General features: G+C 33.7%; 1 protein-coding gene across 2 annotated transcripts in view; it reads right to left on the minus strand.

Annotated features, from left to right (window-relative positions):
• Window positions 1–15958, minus strand: part of LOC149067549 (uncharacterized) — a 224640-nt gene that overhangs the window by 126276 nt on the left and 82406 nt on the right. For both annotated transcript variants that reach the window (XM_089252465.1, XM_089252466.1), the window contains exons 4-6: window positions 7503–7598; window positions 6537–6643; window positions 375–467 (exon numbers count right to left, since the gene is read on the minus strand). In XM_089252465.1, the coding sequence (XP_089108591.1) occupies window positions 375–467; window positions 6537–6643; window positions 7503–7598 (296 nt within the window). The remainder of the gene's footprint in view (window positions 1–374; window positions 468–6536; window positions 6644–7502; window positions 7599–15958) is intronic.

A 15958-nucleotide genomic window follows, 5' to 3' on the forward strand; every position in this document is an offset into this window, starting at 1 on the left:
AAAATTATTTTAATCAATTATAAAATTATTTTAATCAATTATAAAATTATTTTAATCAATTATAAAATTATTTTAATCAATTACAGAAAATATTATCATTTTACATATTATATAGATAGCAAATCTTAATTGATTTTTTCAGAAATAAAAAACGGTCATTCCCAATAGCGGCCATTGTTGGGAGGTTTTACTGTATAAAGGTTTTAATTTCCCCCCAGACACTGTGAATGCTCTCAAAGCACAACAGTTTTTTAGATATTTACAAAATTCTTAAAACAGTACATTTGCCTTCCATATTTCTTCTCACTTATATATATATCTTTAATTTTTTTCATCAAACCAAAAATAAATTCATAATTTCAAACATAACTTACACACATTGCAGGTAGGTCCACCCCAACCAGGTTGACATTCGCATTCCTCAGGTCCAACACAAATTCCATGAATGCATGCATTTGTACAAAATGCTGAAAAACATTTATCTGAAGGTTATAAAATGATGTCTAGTAAATTCAAGATGCAAGATTTCAAAAAAAAAAAAAAAAAAAAAAAAAAAAAAATTGATGGTATATTAATATAAAAAAAAATTAAGATAGGATTTTGGTGCTTGAAACAAAGTGCTGAGCAGTTGTTTTGATTGAATGCATTCTAAATCCTCTCTGCAGAAAGTCCTTTTTGAAAAGTCTATAATTAGGCCCGTCCAATGTTTCTGATGTAATATCACATTGGAAGTTCTATGCAAGAAACACAAAACAATTGTTTCACTTGGCAAATGTGCGCACTAATTTGGTATAAGAAAGTAATCCTAGGAATTTTTCTTTTGTGAGCAGATAAAACCATGATTTTTACTTGAAAGCCTTTCCCCCTGCTTGTCTTTGGTTTAGGGGTGATATATTAGAATAATTTTGCAGAGAGAAGATTTGAAACTGATGTGTTATCAAATTGGAAATAATACCAAGTACAATAAGCAAAGATGTAAAGTTATTGAACACATTGGAAGGGCTTGAAAATATTGGGGGGGGGGGGAACCTAACCTAATATTTCTATAGGTAATATTGAGATGGTGGCAAATCTTGAATGGGCTCAGGCTCTTAGACCAGATAGAAGTTTACACTTATGGTAATTCCATATTATATAGTTTGTTGACAGTTTATTTGGAATTATATAGTTATATCTCTGTCCATTATATTATAAAAAAGTTTCTTTTTATCAAGATTGAGAATTAATCTTATTTTTCATTTGATATGTTTCATTCCATGTCACTGATTTATGTGTGCTGCTGGAATCTAAAAGCACAGTTTGAAAAGAGGAAATTAAAATCAGGGGCATCAGAGAGAAGTGTTTTAGACCAGTAGGCGTTGGTGCTCGGCATGAGCTTTATGTAAAAATTCTGAGTTTTGAATAAATTCTGGTGTGCTCAAGCACCCATGGCTTTGACGTAATAGTTTTACCTAAGAAGTTATATAGACACAGTCCCCAAGGTAGGAAGTTTTAAAATCTCTCATTTAAGAAAAAAAACGAGGCTTGTTTTAAAACGAGAAACAAATAATTGTTCCTCAGTTGAAAATCTCTACCTACTATGAATATTCACTCATAGACATCTTTCAATCTTCATATACCACATCATCTATTGTTATTGCATTGCTAAACCCTGTTTGTGCAAGTAATCCTGTACTTGTAAGCATATAAAAAAATAATATAACAAGAATAATCTTTTTTCTGTTTTCTCCAGAACACTGTTTTCACTTTTGGTGAATCTTTACAAGGGGGAAGAAAAAATACATTTCATTGAAAGGAGAAAGAAAACAAACATTGGAGGGGTTAAGTACTTATTCTGTTTGAGATATGATAAAAAGAAAAAAGATCAATATCAACCAGAAAAATCATCATTTTTTCCAAATTAGGGTCAATGTTCCCACAAATTTGATGTAATGCATAGCAGAAAACACACTTTTGCAAAGGTAACAGTTCCATTCATATCCTAACTAAACAGTGATCCAGTCTATATTCCAAGGAATTTTCAACTGAAAGCAGTTCCATTTATGGCATAACTTTGGGGTATTACTATACAGATGACAATGGTGAATTGGCTTTCATGAAAAAATAGATCATGCTTTATAAGATCATTTTTATACCAGTTTATCATTCTACACCAGTGACTGATGTGATGCTTAATGTGTTAATTATCGAAGAAACCTGAAATGCCATGCTAAGTCAAGCAGTTTGACATCCATTTTTCAAACTAATTTCAACTAAAAATAAATTCATCAACACAACTCATCCATTCATTTTTAAAACAAATTCACAGTAATTTAATGAGCAATGAACAGCAGTTTAACACAGCTGCTCTTATGTTGTTCACACTTCAATATTCAATGTGAAGAGTGCAACAATATTGTTTATGGACAATAACAAACTTTTAAAGTTCATTCTTGATAGTTTACCGAGATACATGCTTGTGATTGTTAAGTTTGACATGCACATCAGCTGCCTTCACCAAATGAAAATTATTTCAGTGTGACAAACATAATTGTGTGTACATTAATGTTCTTTTTAAAAGTTAAAGTTTGATATCAATTAATTTTTATGGTATTTATATGCATTTTATTCAAAGATAAGTAAAATACAAATATACAAATACAAATACAACGCCACAACAGGCAAAATGCCCAACGAGGTGGCTGATAAAAAGATGCCCATAAAAATATGGTTGTCATATGTTTCAAAAATACAGCAACCCAATTAAAAATGCAATTAACACAAATTACAAACAATATATACACATGATAAAATATTATACGATGCCCATAAAGATTACTTATGGTTGTCTTATTCTAAGAATGGATAGCTTCTCGATTTACCCCAACATGTTTATCGTATTTCTTTTTAAACGTGTCAATTGTGTTACAATTTACTACCTCCGGGGGTAAGCTATTCCATTTATTAACAACCCTATTGGAGAAAAATTCCCTGCGACACCATAACCTTGCATTGTCCCTCACCAATCGATACTGGTGTCCCCTTGTAAAAGCAGTCGATTGGCGGTGTACTAAAAGTTCATGGTCCATCCTATCCATCCCATTGAAAATTTTGAACACTTCGATCATATCTCCTCGACACCTGCGTTCATCCAATGTAAACATATTCAAAAAATGAAGTCTTTCTTCATAACTCAAGCCCTGTGTGCCAATAAGGACACGCGTAGCTCTTCTCTGCACCCCTTCAACCAAGTCTATGTCCCTCTGTAGGTATGGTCTCCAAAACCTTACAGCATACTCCAGTCCAGGACGAACTAAGCCTCGAAAAAGAGGAAGAATGACTTTAGGAGAACGCGAAGAGACCTTTTTGAAAATGAGACCAAGCATTCTATTCGATTTTTTGACAACCGCTGAACAATGTTCAGAAAACTTAAGTCGCTCGTCAATGAGAATTCCCAAATCGGTGACTCTAGTTGCATCCGGGATAGTGACACCATTCAACTCGTAAGAGAACCGTTGGTTGTTCGAACCAAAATGAGCGACCATGCACTTATCTACGCTAAACGTCATGCTCCATTCATTTGCCCATGCTGCAATCTTGTTTAAGTTGGTCTGGAGCAACTCCCTATCGCTTTCATTCCCGATTACCCCCATTAGCTTCACATCATCTGCGAATTTGCTAGTAATTCCATCGATACCCTGATCGAGTTTATCGATAAAAAGTGAAAAAAGTGTGGGGCCAAGGACACTTCCCTGAGGAACTCCACTTGTGACGTCTGTCCAACCAGAGAATTCCCCGTTCACCATAACTCGTTGCGACCTATCTCTTAACCACGATTCTATCCAATTCAGCAAGTTGCCCCCTATTCCAATCTCGTGTAAACGCTTCAAGAGTTTGCCATGTTGGACCCGATCGAATGCCTTCTGGAAATCAAGGTAAACAACGTCGACATTTTTGCTCTTACCCAAAGCCTTAGTCACGTAATCATAGAAGCAAAGGAGGTTAGTTACACATGACTTCCCCTTCCTGAACCCATGCTGATTATCCGACAATACATTATTCTCGTCTATCCACTTCACAAACTGCCTTTTGATGATAATTTCCAAAATTTTCGAGAGGGAGCTCGTCAAACTCACTGGACGATAATTAGACACCACTTCTCTACTACCCTTCTTAAATATCGGAACAACGTTAGCCAGTTTCCAATCTCTCGGGACGATACCCTCAGCAACACTACTCCTGTATATCTGTGCGACTGGCCCCAACAATTCATTAGCACCTTCCCTGAGAACCCTGGGATAGATATCATCTGGTCCTGGTGCTTTGCTTGCACATACATTTCTTAGAAGATTTAGGACCTCCACGTCTTCCACTTGAATATCGTTGAGCGTTTTATTACCCCATGCAACACCCGTATATCGAATATCATTATCTCCATTAAAAACCGACGCGAAAAAGTCATTGAAAGCACTACACATGCCTACATTGCTCTCTACTTTTGAGCCTCCTATCGAGAGGGGGCCAACTGTCCCCTTACATCCATTATTGACGTATCGAAAAAATGATTTTGGGTCAGAGCCAATGTTATCTGCCAACCTAGATTCAACTTGCTTTTTACTATCCCTTATCGCTTTCTTCAACAGTCTTCTTTTATCAGTAAACAATGATAGGTCACCTCGTCCACTTTTATACTCTCTGAATGCTCTTTTCTTTTCAAGATAAAGGTTCCGCACGCTATCCGTGAACCATAGAGGGTGTGATGTACAAACACGCTTTTTTCGAACAAAGGGTATGACGTCGTGCAAAAACAGAATGTTACCACTATCTTGATGATTCCTCCCCCCCATGATTTTTAAACTCGTTGATCTTGAACAATCACCAGGGGAGCAGTAATTATTTTGATTCAATAAAGAATTCAAGAAAAAAAAAAGTTCTCAAGACTTGTTAACATTATAGTGAAAGCTTCTTATATGCAGTGAAACCTCACTATAATGATACTCAATATAATGATAAATTTCTCTACAATGATATTTTTCCAAATTGTATTTGGAATTGCCTTTAAAATTGTCTTATGTCAAATTCCTCTCGATATACAAGGATACTCTTTGGGGTCATTCAAGTATTATGTCAGCGTTGAATTTGATCATTTGATCATTTTTGTCGCACCACGGTCATTTTCTGCACACGAGGGCTGATTAGACCTGGACCTACAATTTATTGCCGACTCCGAACGGCAGGCTTGTTTTTTATGTCAGGGTTGAAGCAGGGCCATCTTAAGAGTATCATGGGCCCCCAGGCCAACTGATTTTTCTGAGGCCCTACAGAACGAATTCTCAAAAATTTCAACCAGATCTCATTTTTGTGAGGCCCCTCATCGCTTGAGGCCACCGGGCCGTGCCCGGGTGTGCCCATGCCTTAAGACGGCACTGGGTTGAAGGGGAAAGGGGGTTTCTGATTTGATGACGTTTGATGATGGGGGGGTTGAAGGTTGTTTACATCATCAACAATCTTTTTTTGATGATATGAAATATTCTAAGCTGCTGACAAAATTTTGCTGACTGGGTTCAAAAATGACTAAAAATTTGCTGACGTAATACTTCAATGGCCCCTTTACCATGATATAAATCCCTCTTATAAAGATATTTTTTAGCAGTTTTCAAACTGCTATAATGATATTTTTTAAAAATTTTATATTTCGCCCGAAATATCTTTTATTACATTTGTAAACTCAATCACATATTTCAGTTCTTCTGAGGACATAAAATAATTTTGGTATTTTGTACCACCTGATGGTATTCATTAAGTTTTTGGTGTAACTTTTGGATTAACTTTTTGTGTGATACAACCAAATTGTATTGAAATAAACCTCTCTCTTTAAAGTGTATTGAAATAAACCTCTCTCTTTACAGGCCCAATACACTCAACTGAATTTCTTTTATTAGCAATTAATTAAAAAAAATTGAGGCAAATTAATACTCAAGAGAGTTATTTTTTAACTCTCGGCACGAATGCGAGCCGATCTCCCCGTTAAGAAGTCTCACCACAGAGTAACAGACCTACAAACAGCACAAATTCAATCATAACTCATCATTCACTTCTGAAATATAGATGGCAGCACCGAAAAATCAAACAACACTACATATGCACTCAGACTGTTAGGTACACACACAGTTACATCTCTGGCACAACTCACTAAGTAGTAAATCGCCCATAAATGGTGATAGATCTGAGTTGCGCTCGGTTTGAAAGAAAGGTAATAACAACACTGACTCAGAAAAGATGCCAACAACAGCATGAATTTAATGGCATGTGACAATAATGATGCCTCTTGATATAATTGATAATCCCTCTACAACAATATTTTTTCTTGGTCTGCATCGTTATAACAAGGTTCCATTGTATATAATTTTATATTCACTATAAATGAATACTTTTTGTATCTCAAACACTAGCTCATTGACAATCACTGGCAAATTACTCTTAATAGAGAGTTTCTTGCCTATCACACATTTACTATTTTTTGAAAGACTAAGAATTTATTTTCATCATATACTTACGAATGCATTTTTCTCCATCAGAAGTTTCTACAAATCCCTTGCAACAAACATTTACTGTTCGAGTGTTAACTTTCGCTTCAGTTTTATAGCCAGTGGTATATGCTATCCTAGATTAAATTGAAAAGAAAAACCCATTGAAATTAAAGTTATCGCATAATGATTCATGTTTATTGATGATTCACAATAGCTTTTGAAGATCTCTTGGATGGGCGAGGCCCATTTTTCCTTACACAGCGAATATAAATAACTGTAGGATCTGGGCCAGAGATAATTCACACACATACATAGAACAGCGATTTTATATACCTACACTCTCTGTATGGTGTGAATTCACTGAATCAGTAATAAAATTTATTACAGTATTTAATAATGCACATGCCCCTTTCCTCCCACACTCCCCTTACTTGACTTGTGGATTTTCGGTTATAAGATTATGTGAAATCTGAGGTATATGTTTGAAGTCCATCTACCTTGCCTGTGCTGAAAGATACCATATGCTGCAAGATTTATGCTATTTACTCTGACATGCTGTACAAGTGTAAATAGTTTTCTTATACAATTACAGGATGTGCTTGTACAGCAAGTACAAGAACTTTATATTCTGAAGTAAAAACTAGTTCCTCCTGTATAATTTATGTAGTTTTTCATGCATTTTGTTAGGATAGCACCAATAACGAGCGCCACCTATCAGAAAGAATTTTAAATAATTTGTTTCATTACTTCAAAAAAATCTGACACTTGAACAAGTCTGAGGGTACAAAAAATACTGTTTTACCAACCAGTTGGTTTTTAAATTCGTCAAAATTTATGGGCACTCTGTATATGAAAGATTTTTTCCTCTTAAGTTCTGGGAAAAGAAACAATTAGATGAAACTGGAAACAAAAAGAAAAAGCAAAAAGATACTGACAAAAATAATGATTCAAATATCATCACACATACAACTATATAAAAGAAAAATTATATACCTATAACGGGAACAGCGAGGAGGGAAAGCAAAGCACCATGTGAATGATCTTATCTGATAAGGTTTGTTGTATGAAATTCTAACTGTTGTGATATATCTGAAACATTTAAATATCATAAATACTAATGAAAAGAAATATAATTTAATAATAAAAAGAAATATAATTTAATAATAAAAAGAAATATCATTTAATAATAAAAAGAAATATCATTTAATAATAAAAAGAAATATCATTTAATAATGAAAATAAATATCATTTAATAATGAAAATAAATATCATTCAAACATGTACAATTTTATATTCCATTGTATTGTTAAAATAAAGCACAAGCACCAGAATCAATAATAGGTGTAACTGAAATTGACTCTATAAACAAAAGTATAGAAAACATTGGTTACCCAACACAATTAATTCATCAGGACCTACAGTTTATTGTTAAATCTGAACAGCAGCATTTGCATTATTTTTTCATATATCTCAGTGAGGGGTTGGTGCACCAATTCCTGAGTGGGGGACTTTCTGCAGTCATATTATCACTGTTTCTATTGTACCTCCACATCGATAAATGATTTTTTTCTAGGTTTTCATGTCAAAATAGGCAGATACTGTCCTTATTAATTTAAATTTTTGACCTCTGTGAAATTATTAAATGCTTCTTTTTGCAAGGTTTTGATAACAACTAGGCAAAATAATACAAAATAAAATAAGGATCTCACTCAACAAGAGAAAATGGATTCTGAGCTACCTCGGAGACTGCAAACCTCATTTAATAGAGACCATCCTCGAAAATCTGAAGTAAAAGAAGTAATCCTGAGTCCCAGCAAAATCGAAGCAGTTATCAATTAAGTATGTACTGACAAAGCTTCCTAGATGCATCTAGGAGGCTTTGGTACTGTGCAGAGACAATGACAGTCCCTTACCCAAAACAGTCACACTGTGCTTGTGAAAAATGTAGGCAACTGCTTAAACTTGAAATGACCACATGGTATCAGAATAAAAATATTTTCCCCTGTAGAAAAGAATGTTTCGTACAGGAACAATAAAGACAGTAAAAATTGAACAGACTTATTGCACCAATTTGATTATCATAAACGTGATATCGACGGCCCAGTTCAAAATCCTATGCTTTGAGAACTTTGCATGGAACTGAATGTGAATCAACTAAGATTTAATTACAGTAGGGAGAAGCAGAGTTAGTTTTTCACCATTTTAAGGGGTCTCACGACCCTTGAATTTTCAAAAATAACCTTAAAAAATATTTCATTCGAATGCAAATAAAATACTAAAAACTTCATATCAATCGGTTAATTTGTTCTTTCATAATACAAGAAAGAAATACTGAATTATAGTGTAAACGTATACTAGAAAAAACCCTAAATGTGATTTTCTCAGACTGTGTTTTTGAGCTCATCCGTAAGATTTAAAGAGAACTACCAATCGACAATTCTAAATTTTTGCAGAAAAGTTTAGTCGATATGTGTTAGTAGAATAGACCTCAGATTTAGTAATCGACTAATGGGAAGTATTTTTAAAAACGTGAATTTAGATTTTTGAAATTTATATATTTTTTCAAACTTTAAAAATTCATAAAATTCTATAATGAATGGTCAGATATCAGTCATTCTTTATCAGTGGGATTATTTTTTTCACTCTGGCTATTTCAGTTTCACGTGCATGATAAAGGAATAAAGAATTACTTTGCAATTTATTTATATGTTCATTTAACTCATATAATTACGCGAGTAAAAGATGCATAAAATATACATTTTTAATGAATCAGGGTTTGCAGTACAAAAGCAAACAAAGCCAGAACAATTTTAACGTGTTTCATAAAGCAGTAAGAATCCTAAAATTCAGAAGACAGACAAGGTTCAAATCAGCCAATTCAATCGGTTCTCCAAGTCCAGATATTTAAGAATTATCTGGAATCTATGACTCAAATTTATCGGCATGCTGATTGACCCACACTGTTTCCTGGCATGCCGGCTAATACAGGGGAATACGGTATATTTTATTACATTATGGCTGCATACAATTTGTTCAATAGAAATAATTGGCATATGTATTTATTTTTTTTTTAATTTTCATAATGAAATGGAAGGTTTTGCACATGCATCTAAGTAGGCATATTGCACCCGATCTTTTAACTTTTATATTATGCTTGATTACGGGTTAAAAATGACTCTGCTGTGTAATAGTAAAACCCGTGTGTTATGATTACATCAACTTTCTCTTATCGATGAAATTATTACTTTTTATCTACTTTGTTGTGTTCACCATAACTCAGTGAAAATATTACCTTTTACATTATTTCTTTTAAAGCCGAAAATTAAAAATTTGTACATAAAAAAAAAATTACTGCAGATCTGCATGTACTGCACTTGAAATATATAAAAAAATGTTTTTAGAGTTTCATTATTTTGATATTTTGCTCAGTGGATAAAATGTAATGTTTGCCTGTTATTTATTCAGCTTGTTTAAAAACTAGTTTTTACAAAAATTTATTATTTTTGATGTAATGGATCAAAATTCAAAATACTATAGCAGCAGGATTCCCAAATGGGGTGCAACGGGATATTTTGCTCATAAAATTACAATGAACTTGGTAATAAGGGCTATGAGTTCTAATCAATGTGTCACTACAATTTAAGGTGCTCTCAAAGCATTCCAAGGTCAGGGAAAGGTGCTCTAGTTAAATTTTCCATGTTTTGCTGACCTGAGTTTTTGAAATTACCATACAGAAATTTGATACCATACTAATAATGCAAATTTCCTTATAAATAATTGATTCATAAATTAAACATGCAATGAATTAACCAATTTTGAGTTCCAAATTTATGTAATAATACTTAGCAAAAATACTAATGAATTTATGCCTTGATTTTTATATGTAATGAATGAACAAGTATGAAAACTACCAAAATATATATATATATATATATATATATATATATAGACATAATTTATGCAGTACTTTCATGTCTAAATAATTTTTAAATTAAAATCAAAGACTGGTTTTTCTAAACAATTATGAATATTTTGTTCAAAATTTTAATTGTTTTAAATGAAGGAAAATAAGGAAACTTCAGAGTTACACAATAACCGCGATCTTATATATAATAACTATGATTTTGTAACAAGATGAAATTTGGATTTTCATGTACGACCATTTCACGAGTGTACTGTGAATATCAGGAATCCGGTAAAAAATTAAATCTACGAAATTGCTGTGGCCGGAAAAAGATCATGCAAGAATGGGACCAATGACAACTGACGAGAATCATTAAACATGACAGACGTGCAACCCTTCCGCAAATTACTGCAGATTTCAATGCTGGGCCATCAACAAGTGTCAGCATGCGAACCATTCAACGAAACATCATCGATATGGGCTTTCGGAGCCGAAGGCCCACTTGTGTACCCTTGATGACTGCACGACACAAAGCTTTACGCCTCGCCTGGGCCAGACAGAACCTCCAGAACTACTTCAGACATTAGTCGAGTCCATGCCACGTCGTGTTGCGGCACTTCTGCGGGCTCGTGGGGGCCCTACACGATATTAGGCAGGTGTACCAGTTTTTTTGGCTCTTCAGTGTATGTATATATTTCTTTTACTTTAGTCAAATGTATAACCATGCATGCTCCCCACCTGTGTTTATTATTTTTTATTTATTTTTTGTTTGCATATGCACTCAAACCTGTTTTTGTGCGATGAATAAAGACTGTATAAAAAAAACGCATTTAAAAAAAAAAAAATCACACGAAACTTCACGAGTAGCCATAAAAAATATTTTTCGCAACACATTTAAAAAGTATTTTTTTTATGCGGTGGATAGGGGCTGCATAAAAAAAGTCTCACGTAGAAAATAACTCAAAACCTTACGAAATAACTAGAAATTGCTTTTTTAAATGAAATCAAGACACAAGGTTTGGCAGCTACTTGGAATCTTGCCAAACCTTTTGGAATCTGATTTAGAAAATACGCATGCGAACATTTTTAAATATTTTATTTACATATGTACTTATTTTACACATACGAAACTTTTAAAAATGCATAACCATTATCCTTCGTAGTCTGACAATACGCAAATTTTCTTGTGGTAAACTGGTTCAAAATCACTTTTGTCACTTGAAGATACTCTTTCGCACTCGTTTAGAATTGACTTTTTTTCAGTTACCATGTAGTCGGTGATCAGTTTTTGCGATGACTGTTGTTTCACTAGGCGCTTGTATATGTCTCGGTAGCCAAATATACAAGATTGAAGCTCTTTTTGGAATTTTGAAGTTCTTTCAGAATTAACATCGATTGCAAGAAAATGACCTTCTAATTTACTGCAAAGTTGGAGTCCTGCATAGATTTTATCTGCTGTCATATAATCGGGTTCTTCTTGCCCATCAGTAACATCTGTTACGTAATTTATAATGTCATCATCCCTTACAGTTTCATCCTGAATCATTTTGACAAGATCATTTTCACTGAAAGTATTAAACCTCCGCTGATGCCATGTGCTAGCGTAACGATGTGATGAAATATCAAAAATTGAAAACACTAAATGGCCGATCAAACCTACTAATTTTTTTTATTGATAACTTCGTCAATTATGTTCTAATTTGATTGAAGTTTTCATATACCACACAAAAAAAAAAAAAAAATCGCACAAAAACAGGTTTGAGTGTATATATATATTTTTTTTTCCCATGCATGTATTTCATATAAAACAAAAATTTAACTGTTCACCTTGTTTCCTTGTAGCGGGGCAATTGGCCCTGAACAATAAAAATTATTATTATTATCTTCTGTTAGTCAAGTGGCAACTGTCATTACTTTTTTCCAAAAATTAACTCACGGTTAGGGTTTTATGAAATTGATTTTAGTTTCATTTTTTACTGTAAAATAACACAATTCTTTAGTTAATAGCAAGTTATACACATTTACATTTTATCTTATTACTGCAAAAGCATTATATATAAATTTTTTTTCAATCAATATATAAATTTTCAAAGTATAACTCGTGCAAGAATATATAAAGCAAAACAAAAAGCATTGTGCATAGTTTGTAAAGATTGCATACATGTAGAAAGGTTAAAATTCCAAAATGTTAATTTCTTGCAATATAAATTTCACAAAAATAATTGGGAATCGAATTCCAATTTCAAAATTCATTCATTTCCAAGAGAGAAACTATAAAGTAATTATGGAATAATTACTTTATAGTTTGTCTCTCAACGAATAAATGTTAAAATTGGAATTCATATTTATTGTGGGGTTCATCGTGTAAAAAAGATTTAACATTTTATTGACTCTTGGCACTTGATAAATATTTCTATATATAGTTGATGTCCTATTATTTTTCATTGTTAGCCATGTCTAATTTAATGTTGCAAATTTTATAATTTGACACCCCAAAATTATAGACAAACATGCAGATTTAAGCTGATGTCAAGTCAGCAGGGCTTCCCTCTAAATTTTTGCCCGATCGTTTTCGTGTATGTAATTATATACATTTGAACAATTCCGTTAAATAAAATGCTAGTTCCATTAATTTTAATTCAGGGTTGTTTCATAATATAATCGAAAATATAAAAAAAAAACCTCATGAAAAGTAATCAAGTATATTTGCTTGTTTTTCTTTCCGAAGAAAAAAGCAAAAATTCTACTACACTATTCAGTTTATCACTCGATTGTTCATCTTTTTCCTGACTGTGTAGTGAAACCAGTGCCGTCTTAGGGCATGGCCCGGGGGCCTCAAGAGAAGAGGGGCCTCACAAAAATGAGATCTTTTTGAAATGTTCGAGAATTTGCCTAGTAGGGCCTCAGAAAAATCACTTGGCCCGGGGGCCCATGATCCTCTTAAGACGGCCCTGAGTGAAACATTCCATTTCCATACCTGGATTATTTTTAGTGTTTCCTAACATTGATTCACTTCAACGGATGACAACAATGAAAAACAATTAAAACATTGCAACATTCCATTTCCATACCTGGATTATTTTTAGTGTTTCCTATCATTGACTCACTTCAACGGATGACAAAAATGAAAAACAATTAAATTTTCCACTTTAATATTTATTCAGCAATATTATTTTTAAGTTTTTCATAACAAAAGGTTCAGACTTGATTATCTCTGTGACAAGTTTTTCCTCAAAAAGTTAGTATCAAAAGTTCAACAAAATGGCTCGTTCTCACTAGTTCTGCCATTGTGATACTTTTCACATCACCACGAGAATTACAACATCTCGATTCACAAGAACAGTCTGGCCATTTCCTAGTGGTATAGGTACAGCAGGAAACCTGAGTCGGTGAGTCCAAGGACAATGTAGACAAATTGCTGTCCACTACGGCAAGTTCACTTCATTTGAGAGGAAGATTCATGAAGGCATTCCGGTCAGGCTACCAGACGACGAGAAGGAGGAAAGGCAGAGTAACTGGAGCGATGCCAAAGCACGCTACGGAATCTTCAGCACATGTTGCTGATTGAGAGGTGACATGGTGTACAGCCCGCGGGATGGAACTTCTTTGGAACTGGTAAAGACTAGAACAAATGTGTTGAAAAGATGAAATGTGAAATGTACCCTTTCCCAACACAGCGCGGGTATTTGAAGAGAACGAGTGGCAAATCACATTCAGTGGCACTGTAATATGACTAATTTGCATATGGAATTAAATATTGCACAACTAAAACATGAAATCTGGCAACAACACAATATAAAATCGACGGCTAATCAGCAAATATCAGCAGCACACGATCCTGTGGATTGATCTCCGGAGGTAAAACAAATAAGTTGAAAATATAAAATCAGTCTGAGGCTAATGGTAAGGTTACAGTAGGAAGCGAAGTATCACATCTAGAGTCATGGAGAGATGGTGCAGATACTTCATCTGTACTTTCTTTTATTCTATTTCTTCAAAACATGAAGCACTTGCTTTGGTTGATTGATTCTAGAATACCATCATCTTCTAAAAGTCCTGCAGTTACAAGATCAGAGTCAATCCTTACCAAAGACTTAGAACAAAAACCAACATGACGGGAGCAGTTCCGAATTGTGGCACTCGTTACTGACTTCCACGCAGAATCAATCATTTCAACATCATCTAAAACAGAAATTTTTACATCCATTGAAACATCCACAAATTTTTTGTCTGTAATTTACCTGGTAAAACATTTTCATATTTAAGATAATTCCTAATTTCCTTGATTGAGACTTTTTGCGAAATCTTTTGCTTTCTCTTAAATTATTGGTCTTGATAATGGGATTGGGTGAGATCGAGCAGATTTTAACCACAAAAGAGTTGCTTCTATTACATCAGTGAAGTGTGACTTTCTTATGCGTTTTATGCTTGGTTCATAAGAAGATTCAAATATCGAAAAAAATTTCCTCATTTTTAACAAATGTTGAAATGTGGTTCCATGCAATTCTTTGTCGAGTTCACTCTGAGTTTCTCCGATTCTATTTTTTTCAAAATTTCAACTTTTGGTTTTAAAAAGTTGAAGTATGAAATTCACGTGCAGAAATTGCATTCATGGCCATCGATACTTACAATTAAAACCAAATGACATATTCAGCGTCTAATCAGGACTCGGCTCTTTCTCTTTTACTCCTTTTCCAAGAAATCATAAAAATGAGTCCCACCAAAAACCGTCTCTGCACCAGACAATATCAAAACTCCCAATAGATAAGAGTTTTATTCCTATTGGATGTTGACAATATCCACACTTTTTTGACCATGAAAAGGATGCAAGACCTTTCCTGGAAATGCCACTAAAATGATAGGCAGGCCAAAAGGTTTCTAACATTCATTGTTCACGTGTACGCCCCCCCCCCCCACATCCCACAATGCATAAAAGGGACGCATCATAGAGAAGAAATAAATAAAAGAATGTCGAAGTTGAAATACCCACAAACAATGTCGAAAAATTCTAAGAACTGGTAACACATGGGTAAGTGTAAAAACCAGTCGGGGTAAAGGGACAAAAACCGTAGTCGACTTAAGCGGAGTTAAGCCAAACATGTGTCGAGTTAGAGAATTTCCCCTACATTGAAATTAGTATTGGACCAACCAAGAGAATAATAAATGTTGAGATATCCACATGTCAAGTTAGATTCTACTGTATACAGATATTTGTCTTATGTTAAAAGTGTGACACTCTGCTTTATTGTTGTTAGAGTTAGTACTTGTTATTATTGACTATTTTGTTGTGTTATTTAATCCTTGTATATTTATATCATTTGCCCTACCCCAGGCACAAATTCCTTATTTTATAAGTGAATAAATCCATGCATAAAATGTGGCTTTTAGGAAATTATCAATTGTGTTTGAGTTTATATAGGATTGCTATATAGATTCTAATTTTTTTAAACTATTTTTTCTCACTGCAAATTCTATTTTAGATCATCCTGTATTATAATTCCTAAATAGTCTTTCCATTTCTTGACAATTACATTATAGGCTCAAT

This window comes from Pholcus phalangioides, unplaced genomic scaffold, assembly GCF_987345545.1.
Source record: "Pholcus phalangioides strain wild (caught in Gottingen) unplaced genomic scaffold, Ppha-v1.0 ptg000029l_1, whole genome shotgun sequence".
Lineage (NCBI taxonomy): Eukaryota > Metazoa > Arthropoda > Arachnida > Araneae > Pholcidae > Pholcus > Pholcus phalangioides.